At 48.3% G+C, this 27,464-nt stretch overlaps 1 protein-coding gene across 1 annotated transcript; it reads left to right on the plus strand.

The window, feature by feature from the left end:
* The first annotated feature begins 11,773 nt into the window (after positions 1–11,773).
* LOC140420759 (uncharacterized) lies at positions 11,774–21,831 on the plus strand. The gene is made up of 2 exons (XM_072504742.1): positions 11,774–11,936; positions 19,948–21,831. Exon 2 carries the CDS (start codon positions 20,297–20,299, stop codon positions 21,584–21,586), a length of 1,290 nt encoding a protein of 429 aa, XP_072360843.1. The 5' UTR covers positions 11,774–11,936; positions 19,948–20,296; the 3' UTR covers positions 21,587–21,831.
* The last annotated feature ends 5,633 nt before the right edge of the window (positions 21,832–27,464 follow it).

Genomic DNA, 27,464 nt, shown 5'->3' on the forward strand with positions numbered 1-27,464 from the left:
ACATCGCAGCGTTTCCGGAGAATTTTGCCCATGATGTTTGAGATTTCTGGCTATAATTCCTCTTTTAATATTCTAGATTTTTTTTTTACAAAAGACAACACTGTCAGCACAGGATAGAAACTCAGAACAGAATTTCTGAACACTCATTCCCCAAAAGCTGTACATCTCCGTCCCACACATTCTCCCTCCATTCTCACTCGGCTGTACTAATATTCACCCTCCCAATTCTGAAGATGCTGATTGACAGATTCACGCTCACGGCTTCCTGTCCTTAACACAGAGATCATAACAAATGGGAGTTACAGCCGGCTATTTGGCCCATTGAACTTGCTCAACCCTGTAATGAGCTCAATGGCCGATCTAGCTCAGCACCATTTCCCCACACTATTCCCCATTTCCCTTGGTGACATCAACATCTTGAAACCTATCAATCTCAATCTGGAAAATACTTAATGACTGAGGGTCCACAGTCCTCTGGGGGAGGGAATTCCAAAGGTTCACCACATCCTCGAGTGAAGAATTCGCTCCTCATTTTAACTTTCAGTCCATTTTCCAACCTGTTCCCCGTGACCCTCATGTTCAGCCTTCACCTTGGGAAACCAGCCCTTTAATTGTGAACTTTAGGAAAGAGACCATCCTTTTTGCCAGACAAATAAAGGTGTGAAGATGAGGGAGCAAAGGATGTCAATGTATTTCACAGACAGAGAGACCTGTGCCAAGCTTTCCAGAGTCTGCACTCTCCCTGAATTCACTTCCTTTCTCTTCATTTGCTGCAAGTGACCAATTGCAGATCAGAATGAGAAAATAAATGGAAAGGGGGAGAAAATAAAGTTTTACTCCTAGATGTTGGATACAGGAGGAAGTTTTAATCTGTGTGAAGTTCAAGCTCATTCAGCATTCGAGGAACAACAACTTTGCTCGGCAGAAACCTCCATGTCCAGCTTCCGAATTGAGACAATGGGGGAGCTCTGATTGGCGGAGGAACAGAGTCCTTCCGGTCGTTCGACTCTTCCCATTGGTTGCCAGCCGCTTAAAGACGCAGGGCACAATGTCACGTGGCCACGGAAGCACTTTTGACCTCAAGAAGAGCGGACCACATGCCCAATGGAATAGCCTTTTTCTGTGTGTGCAACTGACCTTTTCCTTGGACATGCGCAGTCCCGTGCTCTCCACCAGCGCTGCGGATAAAGCGGTTTCTCAAGCGCGCGGGATTGTGGGAGCCCCGGTTGCCATTACCCATACTGAGCCCAGTCTCCAAATTCCAGGGACTGGGATGAAAAGCGAGGAAGTAACCCCACCCTGGCACAAAGTAACTTTGGATAAATTTAAAAAAAATTAAAGTACCCAATTAATTTATTTTCCAACTTTTAATATAAATTTAGAGTACCCAATTCTTTTTTTCCAACGAAGGGGCAAAATTAGCTTGGCCAATTCACCCACCCTGCATATCTTTTTGAGTTGTGGGGGTGAGTCCCAGGTAGGCACAGGGAGAATGGGCAAACTTCACACGCACTGTGACCCAGGGACGGGATCGGTCCTGGGTCCTCAGTGTCATAGGCAGCAGTGCTAACCACTGGAAACAATTGGAAAATTAATTTTCCAATTAAGGGGCAATTTAGCGTGGCCAATCCAGCTACTCTGCACATCTTTGGGTTGTGGAGATGAGACCCAAGCAGACACGGGGAGAATATGCAAACGTTTTTTGGCGCCATGAGGTAGCAGTGCTAACTACTGCACCACCATGCCTCTCCTCCCCTGAGCAAAACAGTTTGTTAACTTAAGGATAAGATTTAGACACTTGGGTGACATATTGGGGAAGACAATAGGTGAGAGTGAAACTGTACCAGAGAGTCAGCATCTTGAGGGGAGGAGAATTGGGGAAAAGCAGGAGAACAGTGGGATGAATCATTGGCAAATAGGGTTAGTCATTGGCAAATAGGGTTAAGGAAAATCCCAAGGCTTTTTACACGTACATAAAAAGCAAGAGGGTAGCCAGGGAAAGGGTTGGCCCACTGAAGGATAGGCAAGGGAATCTATGTGTGGAGCCAGAGGAAATGGGCGAGGTACTAAATGAATACTTTGCATCAGTATTCACCAAAGAGAAGGAATTGGTAGATGTTGAGTCTGGAGAAGGGGGTGTAGATAGCCTGGGTCACATTGTGATCCAAAAAGACGAGGTGTTGGGTGTCTTAAAAAATATTAAGGTAGATAAGTCCCCAGGGCCTGATGGGATCTACCCCAGAATACTGAAGGAGGCTGGAGAGGAAATTGCCGAGGCCTTGACAGAAATCTTTGGATCCTCGCTGTCTTCAGGGGATGTCCCGGAGGACTGGAGAATAGCCAATGTTGTTCCTTTGTTTAAGAAGGGTAGCAAGGATAATCCCGGGAACTACAGGCCGGTGAGCCTTACTTCAGTGGTAGGGAAATTACTGGAGAGAATTCTTCGAGACAGGATCTACTCCCATTTGGAAGCAAATGGACGTATTAGTGAGAGGCAGCACGGTTTTGTGAAGGGGAGGTCGTGTCTCACTAACTTGATAGAGTTTTTCGAGGAGGTCACTAAGATGATTGATGCAGGTTGGGCAGTAGATGTTGTCTATATGGACTTCAGTAAGGCCTTTATCAAGGTCCCTCATGGTAGACTAGTACAAAAGGTGAAGTCACACGGGATCAGGGGTGAACTGGCAAGGTGGATACAGAACTGGCTAGGCCATAGAAGGCAGAGGGTAGCAATGGAGGGATGCTTTTCTAATTGGAGGGCTGTGACCAGTGGTGTTCCACAGGGATCAGTGCTGGGACCTTTGCTCTTTGTAGTATATATAAATGATTTGGAGGAAAATGTAACTGGTCTGATTAGTAAGTTTGCAGACGACACAAAGGTTGGTGGAATTGCGGATAGCGATGAGGACTGTCTGAGGATACAGCAGGATTTAGATTGTCTGGAGACTTGGGCGGAGAGATGGCAGATGGAGTTTAATCCGGACAAATGTGAGGTAATGCATTTTGGAAGGGCTAATGCAGGTAGGGAATATACAGTGAATGGTAGAACCCTCAAGAGTATTGAAAGTCAAAGAGATCTAGGAGTACAGATCCACAGGTCATTGAAAGGGGCAACACAGGTGGAGAAGGTAGTCAAGAAGGCATACGGCATGCTTCCCTTCATTGGCCGGGGCATTGAGTATAAGAATTGGCAAGTCATGTTGCAGCTGTATAGAACCTTAGTTAGGCCACACTTGGAGTATAGTGTTCAATTCTGGTCGCCACACTACCAGAAGGATGTGGAGGCTTTAGAGAGGGTGCAGAAGAGATTTACCAGAATGTTGCCTGGTATGGAGGGCATAAGCTATGAGGAGCGATTGAATAAACTCGGTTTGTTCTCACTGGAACGAAGGAGGTTGAGGGGCGACCTGATAGAGGTATACAAAATTATGAGGGGCATAGACAGAGTGGATAGTCAGAGGCTTTTCCCCAGGGTAGAGGGGTCAATTACTAGGGGGCATAGGTTTAAGGTGAGAGGAGCAAAGTTTAGAGTAGATGTACGAGGCAAGTTTTTTACGCAGAGGGTAGTGGGTGCCTGGAACTCACTACCGGAGGAGGTAGTGGAAGCAGGGACGATAGGGACATTTAAGGGGCATCTTGACAAATACATGAATAGGATGGGAATAGAAGGATACGGACCCAGGAAGTGTAGAAGATTGTAGTTTAGTCGGGCAGTATGGTCGGCACGGGCTTGGAGGGCCGAAGGGCCTGTTCCTGTGCTGTACATTTCTTTGTTCTTTGTTCTTTGTTTGAATTAGTGTTAAAATAAATAGTGAGAAGGGAGTGCATGAGGGGACAGAGATTTATAGTTTTAGAGGGAGAAGGATGTTTCATGGCAAGTAGAATTATGTATTCTGAATTTCTGTCATCTATTTTTGCTGCAGTTGTGTTGGCATCAGAGACAAACATCTGGATTCCACCAACATTTTTTCTTTGATGATTACCGGATAGATATTGGCCAGGACACCAGGAATAACTCCCCTGCTCTTCTTTGAAACAGTGACCTTGGATCTTAAACATCCATCAGAACAGGCAGACCAGAGCTCGGTTTCATGCCTCATCTGAAATTCTACATTGCAGTTCACCTTCCAGACTGCAGTAGATAGTCATCCTTGGTTTTTATGCTCAAATCCTTGAGTAAGATATAAATATTGGGACCTGTGATTCAGAGGCGCGAGTGCTATGAACTGAATGCAACTGACTGTAATGCCCTTTTTTGTAGCATTTTAGAAGGGGAGCTTTTACAGACTGTAAACTAAATCAAATGTCACAGCAGGGTCTGATTGATTCATTCAATTTCTCAGGTTGTGAATATCATCAGTCTTTTTATCTTGGAGAAGTGATTTTTTGTTCTGTCAGTTTGAAACATGTTAAATGGGAGTGTGAATGGTAAAGCAGTGAAATACACACAGGGGAGTGAGATTTCTCCAGAGCACTGACTGTGGAAAGAGCTTCCACCAGTTATGCAACCTGAAATAACATCGAACCATTCAGATTTTGGAGAGACCATAGATGCATGGAAATGTAGGAATTGTGGGAATTAATTCAGATCCCATTTGCATGGAAACCCATCACCACTGTCACACCAGTTAGAGCTGTTGACCTGCTCCGTGTATGGGAAGGGATTTACAGATTCTGCCAACCGACTGAACCACCAGTGAGTTCACAATGAGGATGGGACATTCGCCTGCTCTCTGTGTGAGAAGAGATTCATTCAGTTGTCCCACCTGCTGTCACAACAATCGAGTCACGCAGGGGAGAAGCCGGTCACCTGCATCCAGTTTGGAAAGGGATTCCTTGGGTCATCCACCCAGCTGAGACTCCAGCGAGTTCATATGTGAGTGCAGAGATTGGATTTTGCTGTTATTGCTGCTAATTACAGTCAAGACTATCCATTCTGACATTAGCTCAGTTGGTCTACGTCAGTGTTTAGGCTCCACTTGAGCTTCCTTCAATTCTACTTCAACTCCTGTGAATCAGCAGAACCTTCTATTCCTTCCCCCGTCATGTGTTCATCTAGGTTCCCCTTATATCTGTCTCTCACCTCAACCACTTCATGTGGTAGCGTGGTCCACATTCTCACCTCCCTGAAAAAAAGAACAGTTCCTCCTGAATTTATCAGTGATCATCTTATCTTTGTTTCCACAATTTCTGGCCTCACCCACAAGTGGAAACTCTTCATCTCAACATCAACCCTATAAAACCCCTTTATAATCTTAAAGTCTCTATCAGGTCAACCGTCAGCCTTCTCTTTCCCAGAGAAAATACCCCCAGTCTGTTCAGTCTATCCTGTAACTTAAAACTCTCCATTCTTGTACCATCCTTGTGAATCTTTCTTGCACCTTGTCCTGTTTCTCTCTCTCATTTTTATAATTATGGAGATGCAGAACTGCTCACAGTATTCGAAGTGTAGTCAAACCAGGATCTAACAAATTGAACATGACTTCTCTGCTTTTCAATGTTCTTCCTCAGCAAATGAGGCCCAGGTACTGGCCCCATAATTCAGGAACGATGTCAAGACTTTGGAAAGGCTGCAGGGATTTGGTACGGTGACAGGAATGAGAAACTTCAGTTCTGTGAAGAGGCCAAGGTTGTTCTCCTTAGAGCAGTGAAGACTAAGAGGAAATTTGGTGTAGTAACTCAATTCATCGGAACCTGAATATAATCAGCCTTTGAATCTAGAAGGAAAAATATGTCTCTGCACTGTCTGCTTCCAAAACTTTTAAATATTGGTGTTAATGGAAAGTGTTCCAATGCAAAGATCGGTCACCTGCTCAGAGTGTGGGAAGAGATTCACTCTGTCCTCCAGCTCACTGAAATACCATGTCACTCACACCAATAACAGACAGTTTAAATGCTCTGAGTGTGTGAATGCCTTTAAAAGCGCTGTGGAACTGATGGCCCACCACTCACACTGAGGATAAACCTTTCAGCTGCTGTCACTGCACAAAGAGATTTAAAACGTCATCCCACCAGCTGAGATACCAGTGGGTTCACACTGGGGAGAGACCTGCTCCAAGTGTGAGAAGGGATTCAGTAATTAATCTGATCTGCAGATATACCCGTGAGTTCACACCAGGGAGAGACCATTCACCTGCTCCATGTATGGTAAGAAATTCAATAATTCACCCAGCCGGCTGAAACACAAATGCAGTAACATCAATTAGAAAGGTTTTAGATAGGTTGTGAGGGGTGGTCAGGTGGGGGAAGGGGAGTGGGATGGTCAGGTAGGGGTGGTGGTGGCGGGGGGGTTGTAATGTGTCAGGATTGGAGACTGAGAGCAGTCATGAGCAGAGAGGGGGGCCATCTTGGATGGGCCCAGTTCAGGGGGGAATTAAGTGAGGCAGAACTGATAGGGGATGATGGCGGACGGTAGAGGGGAATAGAGGTACAAGCCTCCAGTAATGATTGTGACATGAAATGTCCGGGGGCTAAATGCGCTTGTCAAGAGGACCCGGGTTTTGCACACCTGAGGGGTATGAAAGCGGAGATGATTTTTCTACAGGAGACGCATCTCCAGGTGAAGGATCAGGTTAGGCTGAGGGAGGGATGGGTGGGGCAAGTGTTCCACTCGGGGTTTGATTCAGAGTCAAGGAGAGGTAGCCATCCTGCTGAACAAGAGAACAGGGTGCGTGGGGGCCAGGGAGGTGCAGGACCCAGGAGGAAGATGTGTGATAGCGAGTGGGGTGCTAGAGGGGACGCCTGTGGTGCTAGTCAATGTATATGTGCCTAATTGGGAAGTTGCTGGGTTTATAAGGGGGTCTTGGGAGCGATCCTGGAGATAGATACACAGCAACTGATTATGGGCAGAGACTTTAATTGTGAAATGAAGCTGAAGGTGGACAGGTCGAGGCCTAAGTCGATGGGAAGGTCGAGGATGACAAAGAAGTTGGGAGAGTTTATGGAGAATATGGAAATGGTTGTCCCATGAAGGTTCAGGAACCCGGGATGGAGGGAGTACTCTTTCTTCTCGCATGTGTATAATGTGTATTGAAGTATTGATTTCTTTGTGGTGAGTCGGGTGGTGTTGGTGGGGGTAGTGGGAGTGGCCTATGCGTGAATCATGATCTCAGATCTTGCACTGCACTGGCTGGATGTGAGGCTTCATTCGGGACAGGTGCAGAGGCCGGGATGGAGGCTGGACTCAGGCCTATTGGCGGATAAGGGGTTTTGTTATAAGGTGAGGAGGGTGACTGGGGATTATGTGGAGCTTAATCAGAATGGGGAGGTGTCGGCACCCACGTTCTGGGAGACGTTGAAGGCGGTGGTTCAATGTGATATTATCTTGTTTAAGGCTCACAGGGGTCGGAGGAGAGGGAGGAGCACGGACGGCTGCTGGACCAGATAGTCGAGGTGGGCAGGAGATACCGGGGAGGGGGGCCACTAAGGAGTTGCTGGCGGTGAGGAAGAGGCTGCAGGGGAACTTTGATAGGTTGATGACGAGAAAAGCGGTGCGGCAGCTACGGAGGGCAAGTAGGGTCCAGTACGAGAACAGAGAGAAGGCGAGGGGCCTTCTGGTTTCGGGGGTTTGCTAAGAAGTCACACATCAGGTGGCTCTCCTCCCGCGAACCTGAAAAATAGACTCTTTTTCCTCGAACAAACGCCTGCAAACGATACAAATCAGCCCCACACCATTACAAAATGAAGGAAGAAGGAAAGATGCTGAACAACAGCCAGTCCAGAGGCTGAGTGGAGACCAGGAGTGGGAAAAGCCGGGACAAACAACTATCAGCTGAGCCGACCAGCGCACGAGGCGGTGAAAGCCGGAACTCGCCAGAGTGAGAGGAACCGACAGGCCGCACGAAAAGCCCCCTCTCACCAGGGGATGGATGGAGGATATTCCTCTCAAGTGAGTTGAGGGAATACCAAGAAGAGATGAAATCGGACATACAAACTGCGGTGAAGCTTGTGGCCGAAGCTCTGGCGAACATGCAGTTGGCCCTGGACAAAGCCGAAAAGCGACTGGAGGCCCAGGAGGCAACGATTAAAGATCTGGAAAGAGCCGCAATGAACCAGAGCGACCGGATCATCGCCCTGGAAAAGGAGGTGGCAAGGCTGGTCGCGACACAAGGCAACCTGAGAGGAAAGGTTGAGGATCAGGAGAACCGGTCGAGGCGGCAGAACCTACGAATCGTGAGCCTACCGGAGAGGAGCGAAGGTCAGAACCCCACAGACTATGTGGCCCAAATGCTGGGTAACCTGCTGGGAAGGGACAGCTTCCCCAAACCACCAGAAATTGCCAGAGTGCACCGGTCGCTCCCATCAAAGCCCAAACCGGATAACAGCCGAGGGCGATAATCGGCAAGATGCACCAGTACCAGGACCGGGAAAGAATCCTGTGCTGGGCCAGGCAGTCCACAAACTGCAGCCGGGAAGGTCACAAGATCCAGATCTACCAGGACATTGGGGCTGACCTGGCCAAGCGTTGAGCCGAATTTAACACAGTGAAGGCCGCGCTGTACAGAAACGGCGTAGGATTCGGAATGCTGGACCCAGCCAAGCTCTGGGTCATGTATCAAGGCAGGGAACACTTTCTCACGGTCCCTGCAGACGCATGTTCGTCGCAGAGAACAGACTGGAGAAATGGCAGCAGGGGCAGCGATGAAGAGCCCGCAGAATGAGACTTTGATAAAGCAATGTTTTAACAAAAAAAAGCTCTCTCCCTTTTACAGTCTGCACAGCCAACAGGAGACCATTGCCACAGAGACCGCTTCACACGGGTGAACACTGCCCCGTTTTGGAGACGAGAGCAGCAAGAGAGGGAAGGATGATCTAAATATAGCTAAGCACAGGGAAATGGCGGACAGGAAGCCCAGAAATCGGGCAATGGGAGGAAGTGAAACAACTCCCAGGAGGGGGCCACCACACTAGTGAGGTAGCTAGCACCGGGATTCATGCAGGAGAGAGAGGCTGCGGAGGGGGAAGCCACCTGGCCCCAGGGTGGTGTCGGGCAGATAACGGGCACGGAGGGATAATCAGGGGAGAAAACAGCAGGGAGGGGGAAGGTTTAGCTATGGAATAGAGGTGGGTGTGTGCGGGTGAGAAGACCCCGGGGGGGGGGGGGGGGGGGTGGAGGGAAGAAGACCGGAAGGGAGAAATAGGTGTAGAAAGTAGAAAGATGGAAGGCATTAGATTAGACCGGCTACAACAGGCCACATGTGGCGACTTGGAACAAAATGGCTCTGCAAGCAACCACTTTGGAGGGTCCCTGAACAAAGGGAAACCTTGGAGAGCAGGGGCTCACCCACATGGTGTACACACAGTTGGCGGCCATGTTGGATGTCCTCTGGAAAAGGGAAACCCCGGAGCGCAGGGGCCCGACCACCAGGTAAGTATGTTTGATCCCACAGGAACGGGGGGACAAAATAGTCACCTGGAACGATGGGGGACTTAACGGCCCAGTAAAAAGATCCAGAGTCTCCATCCACCTGAAAAGCATGAAAGCCGACGTAGTCTTCCTCCGAGAGACACATCTGAGGGAGAAGGACCGGCTGCGGTTAAGGAAGGGCTGGGTGGGACAGACCTACCATTCCTGCTATGGGACGAGGATCAGGGTCATTTTGCGAAATAAGAGGACAATGTTCACGGTGACAAGGGTCAGCCTGGCCCTTGGCAGTGCCACTTGGGTGCTGGCCTGGCACTGCCAGGCTGGCATTTTTTGCATGTGCATATGATCGGGCAGGGGGTGCCCAGCGTGTGTCTTGAGAGGGGTTCGGGTGGCTGGCGACCCTTCCATAGTGCGATCGGGCTGGAGGGGGTGGGGTCGGGAGGTCAGGGCTCGTTTCTGGAGCCTTGGAGATTGAGACATCATTTAAAAATGGCCTCACCATCTCTCGCTAAACTGGGGAGTTCCGGCCAGCGAAGCTCCTCACAGTAGAAAACGGGCTAAGTGCAGCCTTGGCTGTGCGTCCCCATTCCGGTCCTCTATACAATGCGTGTCACGTTGAATAGCCATGTGTTTCTCAGCGCTGAGAGTGGCATGAAACATGCAGCTAAACGTGCTCGCTCGGGGACTTTGTTTCCTCTTCGGAAAATCGCGCCCACGATGTTAACTTGTTATCTGGTTGTTCTATTGCAAAATGTTGTTGTATTGTTGCTGGCAATAGCTCTTGTTCTGCTCTGTACCCATTTCCCACCAATTTTACTGTTACTCTGTTGTGGTTATGCTTAAAAAAATGTTTTTTAAAAATATAATAATAAACAGATTTAAAACAATCTGTCCAATTTATCCGTAAAAAACATTCAATGACCCTCCCCGCCTCCACTGGTCACTATGGATGAGAATTCCAGAGACTAACGACCTTCTGAGGGCAGAGATGACTAGGAATATATAACATAGCTACAGAACAATATTACAAGACAAGAAATGATAATAAACCAAAGAGAAAATGCTGGAAAATCTCAACAGGTCTGGCAGCATCTGTAGGGAGTGAAAAGAGCTAACGTTGAGTCCAGATGACCCTTTGTCAAAGCTAAAAGACAGAGAAAGTGGGAAATATTTATATTGTGGAGTGAGAATGAAAGAGGAGTCATAGCCACAGAAACCAAGGGAAACGGGGTGCTAATAGCCACAGAATGCAAGGGGAGTGCTAATGGCAGTCCCCAGAGAGAACAAAAGGTGTGAAAGGCCAAACTGCAGAGAAATTAACATCAGAGGGTAAACTGTGAAGTTGTAGATGTGGGGGGAGGGGAAGGGGGAAGCAAAGGGGAGAAAGGGTAAGGAAACGTGGAGAAGATGGGGGGTAAATATATATAAAGAAAGGCAAGAGAGAAATAAATGGTAAAAGACAGTTAAAATGAAATGGGATGAAAACAAATGGGTCGAGGTGGGGTGGAGCTGATCATCTGAAGTTGTTGAATTCGATGTTGAGACCGGAAGGAATTAGTGTGCCTAACCGGAAGATGAGATGTTGTTCCTCCAGTTTGCATTGAGCTTCACTGCAACACTGCAGAAGACAAGGATAGACATGCGGGTATGGAAGCAGGGTCTTGTGTTAGGCAAGCGTAGCTAGGACCCATGCAGGTACCCATTGTTACACATTTCATTTGGAGAAAATGGGATGATAATAAATGTACTTTATTGCAGAACCATCAATAATATATCTGCTCTGTGCCATATAACACTGGACATTTCTCGTCTGATATTAATTTACTGCCCCCTTAACTGTCAGCCATCTCCTGGGGGAAAAGAACCCTTCAATTGTGAACATTAGGGAAGAGACAATCCTTTTAGCCAGACAAATAAATGTGTCAAGCTGAGGGAGCAAAGGATGTGAATGTCTTTGAGAGAGAGAGAGACCTGGACTAAGCTTTGCAGAGTCTGCACCCTCCCTGGATTCACTTCCTTTCCCTTCAGGTGCTGCAAGTGACCAATTGAAGGCGAGAATGCGAAAAGAAATGGAAAGGGGGAGAAAAGAAAGTGTTTTACTGACAGATGTTGGAGACCGGAGGAAGTTTCAGTCTGTGTGAAGCTCAATCATTCACACAAAGCCCGCGCGCTGATTGGCTGGAGGACGAGAGTCCTTCCAGTCCCACAACTCTTTCCAATGATCAAAACCTCAGAAGGTCAGGAGGCGGGCTCTCCCCTGCACCTACGCAACTTCCCCTCTTCCTTGGGACATGCGCAGTCCCGGGCCAGGGGGAGCTCACCGAGTTGCTTCTCGATCTGGCTGCATCCATCAGCCGGTTTTTTGGAAACCTTTGTCTCGAGGAGGTACAGGGGGAAACTGGTGGGGGTGGGGCTTCGGGGCTCCCGTGTCCGCGTGCCGAGCCTGCGCACTGAGACCCGAAAACGTCAGTTGAACAGAGTGATTCTTATTGGTTGATTCAGATCGGGTTCTCGTGACGTCACAAAGCGGGCATTGGAAGTGAAACTTCCTCCTGTGTCTCCAACATCTGTGAGTAAAAACTTTCCTTTCTCCCCCTTTCCATTTCTTTTCTCATTCTCACCTTTAATTGGTCACTTGCAGCAACTGAAGGGAAAGGAAGTGAATCCAGGGAGGGTGCAGACTCTGCAAAGCTTGGCCCAGGTCTCTCTCTCTCTCTCTCTCTGTCTCTCTCTCAAAGACATTGACATCCTTTGCTCCCTCAGCTTGACACATTTATTTGTCTGGCTAAAAGGATGGCCTCTTTCCCAATGTTCACAATTAAAGGCTGGTTTCCCCTGGAGATGGCTCACATTTAAGGGGTCAGTAAATTAATATCAGACAGAGATATGTCTAGTATTTTTAAATGGTACAGATTAGATATATTACATATGGTCTGTAATAAAGTACATTTATTTTTAACTCCAGTTGTGTAATATTGTACTGTAGCTATGTTATATATTTCCAGTCATCTCTTCCCTCAGTGGGTTGTTAGTTTCTGGATTTCTCTTCCACATGGACCAGTGGAGTTTGAGAGTCAATGAATATATTCATTACGAAGTCTTACAACACCAGGTTAAAGTCCAACAGGTTTGTTTTGATGTCACTCGGTTTCGGAGCGCTGCTCCTTCCTCAGGTGAATGAAGAGGTATGTTCCAGAAACACATAGATAGACAAATTCAAAGATGCCAAACAATGCTTGGAATGCGACCATTAGCAGGTGATTAAATCTTTACAGATCCAGAGATAGGGTAACCACAGGTTAAAGAGGTGTGAATTTAACCTGGGGTTACCCCATCTCTGGATCTGTAAAGATTTAATCACCTGCTAATGGTCGCATTCCTGGTATTGTTTGGCATCTTTGAATTTGTCTATATATGTGTTTCTGGAACATACCTCTTCATTCACCTGAGGAAGGAGCAGCGCTCCGAAAGCTAGTGACATCGAAACAAACCTGTTGGACTTTAACCTGGTGTTGTAAGACTTCGTACTGTGCTCACCCCAGTCCAACGCCGGCATCTCCACATCATGAATATATTCATGGATGAGTTGGACAGATTTTTAATATTTCTTTTGTGATTTTTAAAAACTTTTTAAAATAATGAATGCAACAGACTAACAGAAAAATTGATGGAAAATGGGTACAGTGTAGAACAACTGATATTGCTGCATAAATACAAGCAACACATTGCAGAATTAATTTGTAGCAGGATATTTTAGGGACCAGAGCCGCTATATGAAATGCCAGATCAATTGAACAACCGGTTAACAGAGTGAGTGGGGAAAGAGGGTAAGATTATATAAAAACAGAAGGATACCAATGCACACCCCAAAACAGACTAACAGCATAGTTGAATTAAAATAACATAGATGACACAGAATCTCTATAGTGCAGAAGGAGGCTATTCGCTTCTTCAAGTCTGCACTGACCCTCAGAAAATGCACTCACCGAGGCAGACTCCCCGCCCGATTCCCATAATCCGGTGCATTGATCATCGTCAACCCACCTAACCTAACATCTTTGGACACTAAGGGGCAATTTAGCATGACCAATCCACTTAACCTGCACATCTTTGGACTGTGGGAGGAAACTGGAGCACCCAGAGGCAACCCACACAGACACAGGGCGAATGTCCATGTCCACACAGATAGGCACTCGAGGAATCAAACCTGGTTCCCTGGCTCTGTGCTAACCACTGTGCCTCACTGTGCCCTACTCTGGGCTCAGTTGAATTGAATTCACTGATGGAAATCCCTGGAGGAGCAAGTCTGTCAAATTGGAGCACATATATTTGAGACAGGGGTCTCATTATTTAACAAATGCATCAGACTTAGAATGAAGTACAGACATTACAATTGCAATGGGATACATTCTGTAATCAATCTGTGCCAGTTTTGGATCGAGGGAGAACTGATTGGCCTGCTTCCATATCGAGCCTGATGGATGTTGGGTCTATCGTAACCAAATTCCGTGTGAACCTAAGATGAGAGGCCAATTGATAAAGCCTGATATTCCGGAGACACCCACCTTTAGCTCCTGGTGATTGGAGCTCAACTAAGTTGAGGTGAGGTTTATTTTTATTCCAGATAAATGTACTAATCATTCCATTAATTTCCTGAATGACCATGGTTGACAGCAGCATAGGCAGCATCTGCAGAGGGTATGCAGTCTGGGCAACACATTCATTTTAATGAAGGTGATCCTCCCTCGCCATGAAATCGGAAGAGCCGACCACCGGGCAAGGTCCCACCTAATAGTCACCATCAGCTGTGGAAAGTTGGCCCCATATAGCTGTCTGAAAAAGGGTCATTGATATTCCCAGATATTTAAATCCCAAGGGGGGAGCATCTGATTGAGAACTTAGCAAGAGGAGGGGGCTTACCCTTCAACACCCCCCCTCCCCTCACCAGCATGGCCTCTGACTCAGTAAAATTCATCTTATAACCAGAGAAGGCACTAAATCTATCCACAATCGGGTACAGCTGGTTAAGATGAACATTTTGTGGTTTTTATTTTTATCTCGGTGCCTAATGGTCTTTTTGCCAAAATTGGTCTTTATGGGGGTGGATTGGTTGGTTTAATCGTTTGTGTGGGCAGATAAGGTGGCAAGGATTAGGAAGACGGTGATTCAGAGAGGGCGACAGTCAGGCGGCTTGGCCCTGCTGAACCTGTTATACTATTATTGGGCGGCGAACGCAGAGTACGTGTGGGGTTGGAGCAGGGAAACGGAGGCTTTGTAGGCTTCCATTAAAGGGTAGGTGGGGTTAATGGGTTACAGGGATAGGGTGGAGACATGGGCTTATGTAGGGTGCTCTTTCAAAGAGCCGGTGCAGACTCGATGGGCTGAATGGCCTCCTTCTGCACTGTACGGATTCTATGTTCTATAATTTCAAGGAACTGCTAGGTGGGAGGGGAGGGAGGTGAAGAGTTTGGTTAGGGAGTTGGGGTGGGTTTAGAGGTTTTGTGTTGGTTTTACTTTGTAATGTTATGTGTTACAAATGTTAAAATCAGAATGAAAATACTTGAAAAAAAATCTATCCACTACTCCAGTAATGTCCAGGACTGAAACACTGGGGTTCAACACAAACAGCAGCCCGTCATGTGCACACAGAGTGATCTTGTGCTGCCTCACCCCACCCCCCAGTCCCGATATCAGAGACTCCGATCTGATAGCCTCTGGCATTGGCTCAGTGGACAAGGGGGACAGAGGGCAGCCCTGTCTAGTCCCTCTCTGAAGCTGAAAATTCGATGCCCGTAAACCATTGGTGAGCACCGCCGCTGCCGGTCTGTGATGTAACAATTGAATCCACTCAATATAATCCTCACCCAACCCGAAGCCTCGCAGCGGATACACCAGATAATTCCACTCAACTCAAGCAAAAGCTTTCTATGCATCGAAGGAGATCACCAGCCCATCCAATGCATATTTCTGAACAGCCTGAATCAAATTCAGCAACCTTCCAACGTTGTTACTGGAAAATCTTCTCCGTATAAACCCAGTCTGGTCCTCCCGCACGATTGTCGGAAGGATGTCCTCCAGCCTTATCGCCAAAACATAAGATCGCAATTTCAAGTCAACATTCAAAAGAGAGGGAACTTGTGACGGGGATGTGCAGAGCAGTCACACATCAGGTGGCTCTCCTCCATACAACAGAAAAATAGGCACTGTCGGCCGAATTTAGCCGCAAAATCAGACTTCAACATCCCCTCACCCTCAACAATAGTGCGGACAACAAAATGCTAGGAAGCAACAGCTCGAAAGGCTGCAGGGTCACAAACTGCAGCAAGGGACAGGAGTGGCGAGCAAGCGGGTCGGCGGCCCCAATCGACTACGTGGCCCAAATGCTGGGCAATCTGATTGGGAGGGACAGCTTCCCCAAACCGCCAGACATCGACAGGGCGTCACCTCGCACTGAACAGGGGAGCCAGCTCATAGGAGGGAGGGGGCGAGGTCAGCAGAGCGCAGGAGAGGGTGACGAGGAGGCAGCAGGGACACAAGCAGAGCGGGTGTAGGATGGGGGTCAGATCGATCCTGGGTGGGGGGGGGGGGGGGGGCACACCAGCGGGAAAGCTAGTGCCAGGAAGTACGGGAGAGAGAGGGCCCGTGGCACATCTCCCACTGGGAAGAGAGCGTCTGTGTGTGGGGGGGGGGGGGGGGGGGGGGGGGGGAGAAAGAGAGGATAGAGGAGGGGGATACGGTGGGGTGGGGGGCAGAATAGAAGAGGGGGGGATACAGTGGGCTGGGAGGGAGATAGAAGAGGGGGGGATACGGTCTGATCATGAGCGGGGAAACTTCACACCTGTTTACAGGATCCATTTACTGACAGATCAATCCCAGAACAGGGAAAATGACAGCCATGGCGAGGGAACTGGGAACGTTCATGGAGCAGACGGGGGCAGTGGATCCCTGGCAATTCTTACACCCGGATGAGAAGGAATTCTCGTTCTTCTCACCAGTGCACAAGGTCTACACTCACATCGGCTTCTTTGTTGTGGGGAAATCGGTGCCTCCAGAAATAGTCAGAGCGGAATAATCCATGATTGGAATCTCAGACCACGCTCCACATTACATGGATGTGAGGTTGGAGACGGGACAAACCCAATGCCCCACATGGAGGTTGGACACGACCCTCTTGGCCGACAAGGTCTTCTGCCAGAAAACATCACCGGCCATCGGCAAGTACATCACTAACAGCCAGAACGGGGAAGTCTCACCTTCCACGTTCTGGGAGGCACTGAAGGCTGTGATTCGGGGAAAAATAATCGCCAAAAGGCTCGTAGAGACAGGGAAAAGAGAGCGGTTAGGCAGCAACTGATCGACTCCATTCTGGAGGTTGACAGACGATACTCCGAGGCCCTGACCATAGAGCTTCTGCTGGAGAGAAAGAAGCTGCAAAAGAACTTTGACCTGCTCCCCACCAGGAAAGCAGTGACCAACTCCACCAGGCACGGGGGACCTTTTATGAGCACAGAGGGCTAGCCGCCTGCTGGTTCACCAGCTGAGAAAGAACGCAACCACTAGGGAAATAGCCCAGGTAAAGGATAACAGAGGCAGACTGGTAGAATAATTTTTATAATTGTCACAAGTAGGCTTACATTAACACAGCAATGAAGTTAGTGTGAAAATACCCTAGTCGCCACACTCCGGCACCTGTTCGGGTACACTGAGGGAGAATTCAGAATGTCCAATTCACCTAACAGTATGCCTTTCGGGACTTGTGGGAGGAAACCGGAGCTCCCGGAGGAAACCCGCGCAGACATGGGGAGAACGTGCAGACTCCACACAGACAGTGACGGGAATCGAACCTGGGACCCTGGCGCTGTGAAGCAAAATTGCTGACCACTGTGCTACCGTGCCGCCCAACCATAGCCGTCCCGTAGCCCAACCAAAAAAGGTCAACCAAGCGTTCAAGGCCTTCTACCGGGGACTGTACGCCTCCGAGGACCCCCTCCTCCCCGGAGAGAGTTCGGAATCTTCTTGGGCCACAAACCCAACCTGGGCAAAAACAAAGATTTCCCGGTGAGGGGGAGGGGCAGAGCTGGAGGGCCTCCCAGTTAAAATAGCCCAAAACAAATCCCGCTACCTGGAGATCCAGGTTTCCCACGAGTGGACACGGATCCACAAGTGGAAGCTGACCAGTCTGGCGGAGGAAGTCAAAAACGACCCACAGAGATGGGATGGATTCTTGCTTTCCCTGGCGGGGAGGATGCAGATGATCAAGATGAATGTACTGCCCAGGTTCCTCTTCCTGTTTCGATCCTTACCGATCTACATCCCCAAGGCCTTTTTCCATTCAATAGATAAGGTGATTATGGCGTTTGTGCGGAGGGGCAAGAATTCCAAAATCCCTAAAACAGTACTACAATGGAGAAGAAACATGGGAGGCCTGGCCCTCCCGAACTTGCAATACTAACACTGGGCAGCCACGGCCGAAAGAGTGAGGAGATGGGTAAAGGGCCCAGTCATAGAATGGGTGATGATGGACGAGTCCTCATGTACAGGAATGACCCTCCGGGCCCCACTCCCATCCCCGGCAGCACCAGTCCAGTGGTGGCAGCTACCCTGAGAACCTGGAACCAGATGTGGCAGCATTTCAGTCTGACCGATGTGTCCTTCATGGCCCCCATCTGCGGCAACCATAGGTTTGCACCAGCCATTCTCAACACCACCTTCAAGAGGTAGAGACAGGGTGGGGGAACACTGATGGTTAGGGACTTTTACACGGGAAATAGACTAGCGACCTTAGAGGAGCTGATGGAGAGACTGAACCTACCAAACAGGGATGAGCTCCAGGTCAAACACTTTCTCTGCAAGGAGACACCAGCACACCCAGGAACCCTGAGAAGCACAATGCAAGAGGAGTTACTGGACGCAGACAGTCTGGGGAAGGGAAACTGTGGGGACCTGTACGGACAACTCTTAATAAGGATGCGCTCCTTACTTGACGAAACCCAGGAAAAATGGGCAGAAGAGCGAGGGACGGAAATAGGGTGGGGTCTCTGGAGCGAAGCACTGAACGGGACCAACTCCACCTTCTCCTCCGCAAGGCTAAGCTTCATGCAGCTGAATGTTGTGCACAGAGCGCACCTGACAAGAACCCGAATGAGCAGGTTCTTCCCGGAGATGGAGGACAAATGTGAATGGTGCCAGCGGGGCCCGGCAAACCATACCCACATGTTCAGGGTATGCCCCAGACTTGTCGAATTCTGGACAGCCTATTTAGAGGCAATGTCCATGGTTATGAAGGTGGAGCCGTGCCCACAAATGGCAGTCTTCGGGGTATCGGACCAGACAGAACTACTCATGGGGAAGAGGGCGGACGCCCTTGCCTTTGCTTCTCTAATCGGCCGCTGGAGAATCCTGCTCGGCTGGCGATCAGCAGCACCACCCACAGCTCAGACTGGCTGGCAGACCTATCGGAATTTCTCCACCTGGTGAAGATCAAGTTCACCGTCCGAGGGTCAGAGGATGGTTCCCACAAAGTGTGGAGGCCATTCACCAACTTGTTCCAGGACCTGTTTGAAGCCAGCGGCCAATGGATCACTGGGGAGGGAGGTGGGTGTACGGGGGCCAACGGGATCACAGGGAGCAGGCAGGAAAAGAGGTGGGGGGGGCTACTGGGACAAGGTGGGAGAACCAGAAACCAACTGACACAGAGACCAGAGAGCCGAGAACAAAAACACAAGAGGAGGAACCCCCCAAGGGAAGGTTTAAAACAGGACAGGGAGTGCGCGGGGTGGAAGGGGGGAGGCCCATCAATGGGTGGGGGTGGGGGGGGAGGGGGGGGCACCGTCCACTTGTAAATAATAGATAACTCCCATTGTACAGTGAAGGGCCCAGGAAAGGACCCAGAAACGACGAGTGATGGGGCGGAGGGGAGGGACGGGAGATGGGGGGACCGGCACAAAGGAAATTGACATGCACATTGTAATCGGCAGAGTTACCCTGACTGCTTGGATAGTGTATAATAAGCATTGCCACAAGTCTGTTACTGGATGAAAAAGAGGTGAAAAAAACTTCCCCATCCAATCCCGCCTCAATTTAAAGTGTTCCTCATAATCCAGATGGGTTTCCTGTAATAAAGCGATGTCGACTTTCTCCTTTCGAAAGGAGAGGATATTTTTCCTTCTGATAGGGTGATGGATGCCCCGTACATTCCCTGAGAAAATTTGCAGATTAACTGCCGCCATTAGTTAGGCGACAAGAGAGAACAGGAACAGATTTTCACACCACAATCGTGCGTGCGCCATTACCCCCTCCTCCAACTCACTTTACACCAGAGGCACCAAAGTTTCTCCAAATTGCTCCTTTCACAGATAAAAGCCCCGTCTGTACCAGAGTAGGATAAAGTCAACAACACATAAACCCTCCCATAATAACAAAAATACAAAAGAATCACCACCACAATAGACCCAAGGGGACATTCCTCAATAAGACTGAGGACCCGGAGGATTAACCTCACGGCCAGACTGTCGTTACCCTCAGGAAACCTTCTCCAAAATGAGGAGAAGAAAAGTAACTTTTGTAAATTGTTTTTACAGGATATTAGAAGAGGAGGAATTACAGACAGAAATCTCAAACGTCACATCTCAATCTGACTGAGTCTCTCAATTCCTTGAAACTGAATATCACCGGACTTTGAATCTAGAAGGAGAAATGTTTGTCTTTTCTGTCGGCTTCAAAACATCAGTGTGACTGGAAAAGCCCCGAGACACACACACACACGAGTGAGAGTGTTCCAGGGCACTGACTGTGGAAAGAGCTTTAACCAGTTACGCAGCCTGAAAAAACATCTCACCATTCACAGCGGACAGAGACTGTACACGTGTTGTGTGTGGACGAGGCTTCAACTGATCGGCAAACCTGGAGAGACACGAGGATACCCAAAACATGGAGAAACGGTGGAAATGTGGGGACTGTGGGAAGGGATTCAGGGTCCCATCTGAGCTGGAAGTTCATCGGCGCATTCACACTGGGGAGAGGCCGTTCACGTGCTCTGTGTGTGAGAGGGGATTCGCTCAGGTATCCGGCCTGCGGAAACATCAGCGAGTTCACACTGGGGAGAGGCCGTTCACCTGCTCTCAGTGTGAAAAGGGATTCACTCAGTTATCCACCCTGCGGATACATCAGCGAGTTCACACTGGGGAGAGGCCGTTCACCTGCTCTCAGTGTGAGAAGAGATTCACTACTTCATCGGGACTGCTGGCACATAAGCGATTTCACACTGGGGAGAGGCCGTTCACCTGCTCTCAGTGTCAGAAGGGATTCACTCGGTTATCCGTCCTGCAGAGACATCAGCGAGTTCACACTGGGGCGAGGCGGTTCACCTGCTCTAAGTGTCAGAAAGGATTCACTCAGTTATCCGACCTGCGGACACACCAGCGAGTTCACATTGGGGAGAGGCCGTTCACCTGCTCTCAGTGTGAGAAGGGATTCACTACTTCATCCGACCTGCTAACACACCAGCGACTTCACACTGGGGAGAGGCCGTTCACCTGCTCTCAGTGTGAGAAGGGATTCACTACTTCATCCGGCCTGCTGACACACCAGCGAGTTCACACTGGGGAGAGGCCGTTCACCTGCTCTCAGTGTGAGAAGGGATTCACTACTTCATCGAACCTGCTGACACACCAGCGTGTTCACACTGGGGTGAGGCCGTTCGCCTGCTCTCAGTGTGAGAAGGGATTCACTACTTCATCGAACCTGCTGACACACCAGCGTGTTCACACTGGGGTGAGGCCGTTCGCCTGCTCTCAGTGTGAGAAGGGATTCACTACTTCATGTAGCCTGCTGGGACACCAGCGGGTTCACACTGGGGAGAGGCCGTTCACCTGCTCTCAGTGTGAGAAGGGATTCACTACTTCATCCGGCCTGCTGAGACACCAGCGAGTTCACACTGGGGAGAAGGCGTTCACCTGCTCTCAGTGTGAGAAGGGATTCACTACTTCATCGAACCTGCTGACACACCAGCGTGTTCACACTGGGGTGAGGCCGTTCGCCTGCTCTCAGTGTGAGAAGGGATTCACTACTTCATGGAGCCTGCTGGGACACCAGCGGGTTCACACTGGGGAGAGGCCGTTCACCTGTTCTCAGTGTGAGAAGGGATTCATTTGGTTATCCAACCTGCGGAAACACCAGCGAGTTCACACAGGGGAGAAGGCGTTAACCTGCTCTTCGTGAGAGAAGGGATTCAGATATCCATACACCCTGCAGGAACCCTAGTGAGTTAACACCTGGAAGAGGCCATTCACCTACTCTGAGCAGGGGAGACATTCAATGATCCGTCCCATCTCCGGAGACACTAGCGAGTTAATTCTGGGGAAAGACCATTCATCTGCTCTCAATGTGGGGAGGGGGTTTTGTGATTCATCACACCTGTTGTGACTCCAACAAGTTCACAATAAATTGCAGATGTTGGCTCCGTTGTTATTGTTTCTGCTCTCACTGACATCCAGGACTGCATTTTGTTCATTCTGACATCTGGTGAATGGTGATGATTGGAGGGTTTCTTTCTGCTGGACTGGTCAGTCTAGCACCTCTGCCTCCGGTGGGCTGACCATTTTTGAGGCTAGTTGCGATTACCTGGTTCCAAGTTTGACGAGGAGCACAGAATGAAAAGGTGTTTGCACATTGGAAGATATTTAGTTCCCAAAGCAGCCACGTTGCCATGAAGATGGGCTATGGTGGTTACAGGGTTCTTTTGCCTAATTTATCTGGGTGTTTCTCACAGAAGGAGACTGTCATGGTATGAGGGGCAAGTTGTCTGTGGTAGATTGGGAAATTACAATAAACGTATCACTGAAAGTGGCAACGCAGGTGGATAAGGAGCTAAGAAGGCAGACGGCATGCTTGTCTTCATTGGTCTGGACATTGAGTATAAAAATTGGCAAGTCATGCAGCCGCTGCACAAAACCTTAGTTAGGCTACACGTGGATATTGCCTACAATTCTGGTCACCACATTACCAAAAGGATGTGGAGGCTTTGGAGAGAGTACAGAGGAGGTTTACTAGGATGTTTCCTGGCCTGGAGGTTATTAGCTATGAGGAGAGGTTGGATAAACTCTGATTGTTTTCACTCGAGCGACAGAGTTGAGGGACGACCTGATAAAAGTTTACAAAATTGACTGGCACGGACAGAGTGGATAGTCAGAAGCTTTTTCCCAGGTTGGAAAAGTCAATTACCAGGTGACAGAGGTTTAAGGTGCGAGGGGCAAAGTTTAGAGGAGATGTGTGAGGGAGTTTTTTTTACACCGAATGCGGTGAGTGCCTGGAACTCGCTGCCGGAGGAGGTGATGGAAGCAGGTACGATAGTGACGTTTAAGAGGCATCTTGACGAATACATGAATAGGATGGGAATAGACGGATACAGACCCTGGAAGCACAGAAGGTTTTAGTTTAGACAAACATCATGATCCGAGCAGGCTTGGTGGGCCGAAGGGCCTGTTCCTGTGCTGTCCTTTCTTCTTTGTTGTTCTTTGTATGACGATAGACAATAGACAGGCAACCACTCGCATTTTATTTACATAAAATATAGATTCCTTTAAGAAGCAAAAATTAAACAGCAAAATGAAGCTATCGTGGCTAACAAGAAAAGTTAGATTCTATTAGATCAATGGAGGAGACTCAAAGTGGGTAAAATATTAGTGAGCCTGAGGATTGGGAACTTGGTTTAGAATTCAGCAAAGGACCAAGAAACTGATAAAGAGAAAATAGAATATGCGAGCAAACTGGGGAGAAACATAAAAACCAACAGGAAAAATTCCTACCGGAATGTGAAAAGGAAAAGATTAGCAAAGACCAATGTGGGTCCATTCCAGGCAGAGACAGGAGAGTTTATAATGGGGAATAAGGAAATGGCAGAGAAACTAAACAATGTGTGTTTGTCTTCACGGAGGAAGATACAGAAATCGTCCCCAAAACACCAGAGAACCAAGGAACCAGTGAGCACGAGGGAATGAAAGAGATTAGTATTCGTGAGAAAGTAGTACTGGAGAAATTAATGGTATTGAAAGTTAATGAGTCCCCAAAAGCTGCTGCTCTACATCCCAGAGTGTTGAAAGAGGCAGCTGTGGAGATAGTGGATACATTGGTGATCATCTTTCAAAATTCTATAGATTCTGGAATGGTTCCTGCAGATTGGAAGGTGGTAAATGTAACCCCAATATTTAAGGAGGGAGAGAGAAAACAGGAACCACAGACCCATTAGCCTGACATCAGTAGGAGGGAAAATGCTACAATTTATTATAAAGGATGTGATAACAGAGGAATTAGGAGCAGGAGTAGGCCACTCGGCCCCTCGAGCCTGCTCCACCATTCAATAAGTTCACGGCTGATCTGATTGAAACCTCAACTCCACAGAGGCCCCTCAGAAAATACATCTGAGGAGATAGTAATGATATTCTTTATTATTATAATCTTTATTATTTTCACAAATAGGCTTACATTAACACTGCAATGAAGTTACTGTGAAAATCCGCCAGTCGCCACACTCCGGCCCCTGTTCGGGTACACAGAGGGAGAATTCAGAATGTCCAATTCACCTAACAAGCACATCTTTTGGGACTGGTGGGAGGAAACCCACGCAGTATTAGGGAGAACGTGGAGACTCCGCACAGACAGTGACCCAAGCCGGGAATTGAACCCGGGTCCCTGGAGCTGTGAAGCAACAGTGCTAACCACCATGTGCCTCCACACCGCTGTGTCAGTTATGGGGAACAAGGAAATGGCAGAGGAGTTTAAAAATATATATATTCTATTCTCCTTTTTCACATTTTCTGCCAAATTTACACCTACCAACAATAAACAATCAGCAACAAATATGTCAATCCCCATAACAATAACAACAATCCCATCCTCCCACCAATCAACAAACATCAGCCCGCATGTTTACATAAACAAATCAGGGATTACCCGTAGTCACCCTTCATACACACAGTCCCCCAACCCTCCCACCCACCCCCCCAACTAATGTTCGATGTTATCCAGTTTTTGAAAGTGCATAATGAATAATGCCCATTAATTGTAGAACCCCTCCATCCTTCCCCTCAGTTCAAACTTATCCTTTTCAAGGGTCCAGTATTCCAACAGGTCCCCCCGCCACGCCAGGGCACAGGGTGGAGAGGCTGTTCTCCATCCCAGCAGGATCCGTCTTCGGGCGATCAACGAGACAAAGGCTACAATATCTGCCTCTGCCCCCGTTTCCAACCCTTGCTGATTTGACACCCCGAATATGGCCTCCCGGAGACCAGGGTCCAGTTTCACGTGCACCACCTCGGAAATTACCCTAAAAACCTCCTTCCGGTACTTCTCTAGCTTTGGACAGGACCAAAACATATGAACTTGATTAGCCCCCCCCCCCCCCGCCCGCAACATTCACACACATCTACCATCTACTCCTTCAAAGAATCGCCTCATCCTCGCCCTCATGAGGTGTGCTCTGTATACCACCTTCAGCTGTATCAGCCCCAACCTCTCACATGAGGTGGAGGCATTTACTCTCCTGAGCACCTCACACCAGAACCCCTCATCTATAATAACCTCTCCCAACTCTTCCTCCCACTTTGCTTTGATCTCTTCCAGTGGTACCTTATCCTCTTCCAAAATAGCTCCATACACCGCTTACACTGCCCCCTTCTCCAGTCCCCTTGTCGTCAGCACCTCCTCCAGCAATGTGGAGGCCGGTTCCTCCGGGAAGCTCTGTATCTCCTTCCTGGCAAAATCCCGAACCTGCATGTACCTAAACCCTTCTCTCTGCTCTAGCCCATACTTCGCTTCCAGCTCCCTCAATCCTGCAAACCGACCCCGAAGAAACAAATCTTTTAGAGTCTTAATCCCCTTCTCTTCCCATTTCCGAAAACTTCCATCCCACCTCCCTGGTTCAAATCTGTGGTTCCTCCGAATCGGCATTTCCCTTGACCCTGCCCCCAACCCGAAGTGTTGGCGAAACTGCCTCCAGATTTTCAATGAAGCTATTATTACCAGACTCGCTGAGTATTTACCCGGAGCTATCGGGAGCGGCGCTGTGGCTAGTGCTTTCAGTCCCGACCCCCTGCACAAACTTTCCTCCATTCTGACCCACTGGGAATCAACCCCTCTGACCCAGCTCCGCACCTTCTCCACATTCGCTGCCCAGTAGTAGTACATCAGGTTCGGGATAACCAAACTCTCTGCCTGCCTTCCCCTCTGTATCAGCACCTTTCTCACTCTGGCCGCCTTCCCTCCCCATATGAACGAGGTAATCCTTCCCTCAATCTCCCTGAAAGAAGCCTTTGGCAGGAAAATCGGGAGGCATTGAAAAATAAACAGAAATCGCAGCAAAACATTCATTTTAACCACCTGTACCCGACCCGCCAGTGACAGAGGGAGACCATCCCACCTTGCCAGATCAGCTTTCACTCCCCACCAAACTAGTGATATTGTACCTGCGAAGCCTCCCCCACTCCCGGGCAACCTGCACCCCCAGATACCTAAAGTGAGTTTCTGCCCTACGGAATGAATGGCAGAGGAGTTAAAACAGATTTTTTTGCATCAGTCTTTATGGTGCAAGATACTTTGACTATCCCATTAATACTAAAGAATGCGAATGGAACAATTAAATACCATCACTGGAGAAGTTGTATTGGACAAACTAATGAGGATAAGATAAGTCTCTTGGATGGCTGCATCCTAGGATCCTAAAAGAAATGGCTACAGGGATAGTGGATGCATTGATTGTAATTTTCCAAAAATCCTTGGATTCTGGAGAAGTACCAGAGGATTGGAAAACTGCCCATGTGACAACCCCTGATTCAAAATGGGAGGGAGGCAGAAAACGAGACACTATAGGACGATTAGCCTAACATTTATTATTGAAAAAATGTTGGAATCAATTATTAGGAAGTAATAGGAGCACATTGAGAAAATCATTATCTAATCAAGCAGAGTCAGCATGGCTTTGTGAAAGGGAAACCGTGTCTGACAATTTTATCAGAGTGTTTCGAGGAAGTCTCAACCAGAGTGAATAGAGGGGGACCAGTAGATGTGTTGTATTTAAACTTCCAGAAGGCCTTTGACAAGGTACCTCACAAACCGTTAAGTCATGAGATAAGAACCCATGGTGTTGGAGGTAGTATATTGACATGGATAGAGAATTGGTTAATGAGCAGGAAACAGCGAGTGGGAATAAGGGGTTCTCTTTCAGATTGGTGACCTGTAACCAGTGGGGTTCCACAGGGGTCAGTGCTGGGATCGCAACTGTGTACAATTTATATTAATGACTTGGGGGAAGGAAGTGAATGTACTGTGCCCAAATTTGCAGACAACATAAAAATAGATGGAAAGGCAAGTTGCGAGGGGGATTCAAACAGTTTGCAAAGAGATATTGAGAGGTTAAGCAAGTGGACAAAAAGTTGCCACATGGAGCATAATGTGGGAAAATGTGAAGTTCATTTTGGAAGGGAGAACAAAATAACAGTATTATTTAAATGGAGAAAAACTGCAGAAAGCTGCAGCACAAAGGGACTTGGGGGAACTTGTGCACGGAACACAGAAAGCTAGCAGACAGGTGCAGCAGGTAATCAGGAAGGCTAATGGAATGTTGGCCCTGATTTCAAGGGTGTTGGAGTATAAGAGTCGGGAAGTCTTGCTGCAGCTGTACAAGGTGCTGGTAGAGACCACATCTGGAGAACTGAGAGCAGTTTTGGTCTCCTTATTTAAGGAAAGATATTATTTTATTGGAGGCTGTTTAGAGAAGGTTCACGAGGATGAACCCTATTATGGAGGGATTGTGTTATGAGCAAAGGTTAAACAGGTTGGGACTCTACTCATTGGAATTTAGAAGAATGAGAGGTGATCTCATTGAAACATCCAGGATTCTTAAGGGGTTTGACAGGGTAAATGCGGAGAGGATGTTTCCCTCATGGGAGTGTTGACCAGAGGGCATAGTCTCAGAATAAAGAGATGTCAATTTAAGACTGAGCTGAGGAGGAGTTTCTTCTGAGAATCTTTGGAACTGAATTGTGGGGACAGAGTCCTTGTGTATATTTAAGGCTGAGATAGATTCTTTTTTTTAGTTTAAAAA

Source organism: Scyliorhinus torazame, chromosome 5, assembly GCF_047496885.1.
Source record: "Scyliorhinus torazame isolate Kashiwa2021f chromosome 5, sScyTor2.1, whole genome shotgun sequence".
Classification (NCBI taxonomy): Eukaryota; Metazoa; Chordata; class Chondrichthyes; order Carcharhiniformes; family Scyliorhinidae; genus Scyliorhinus; species Scyliorhinus torazame.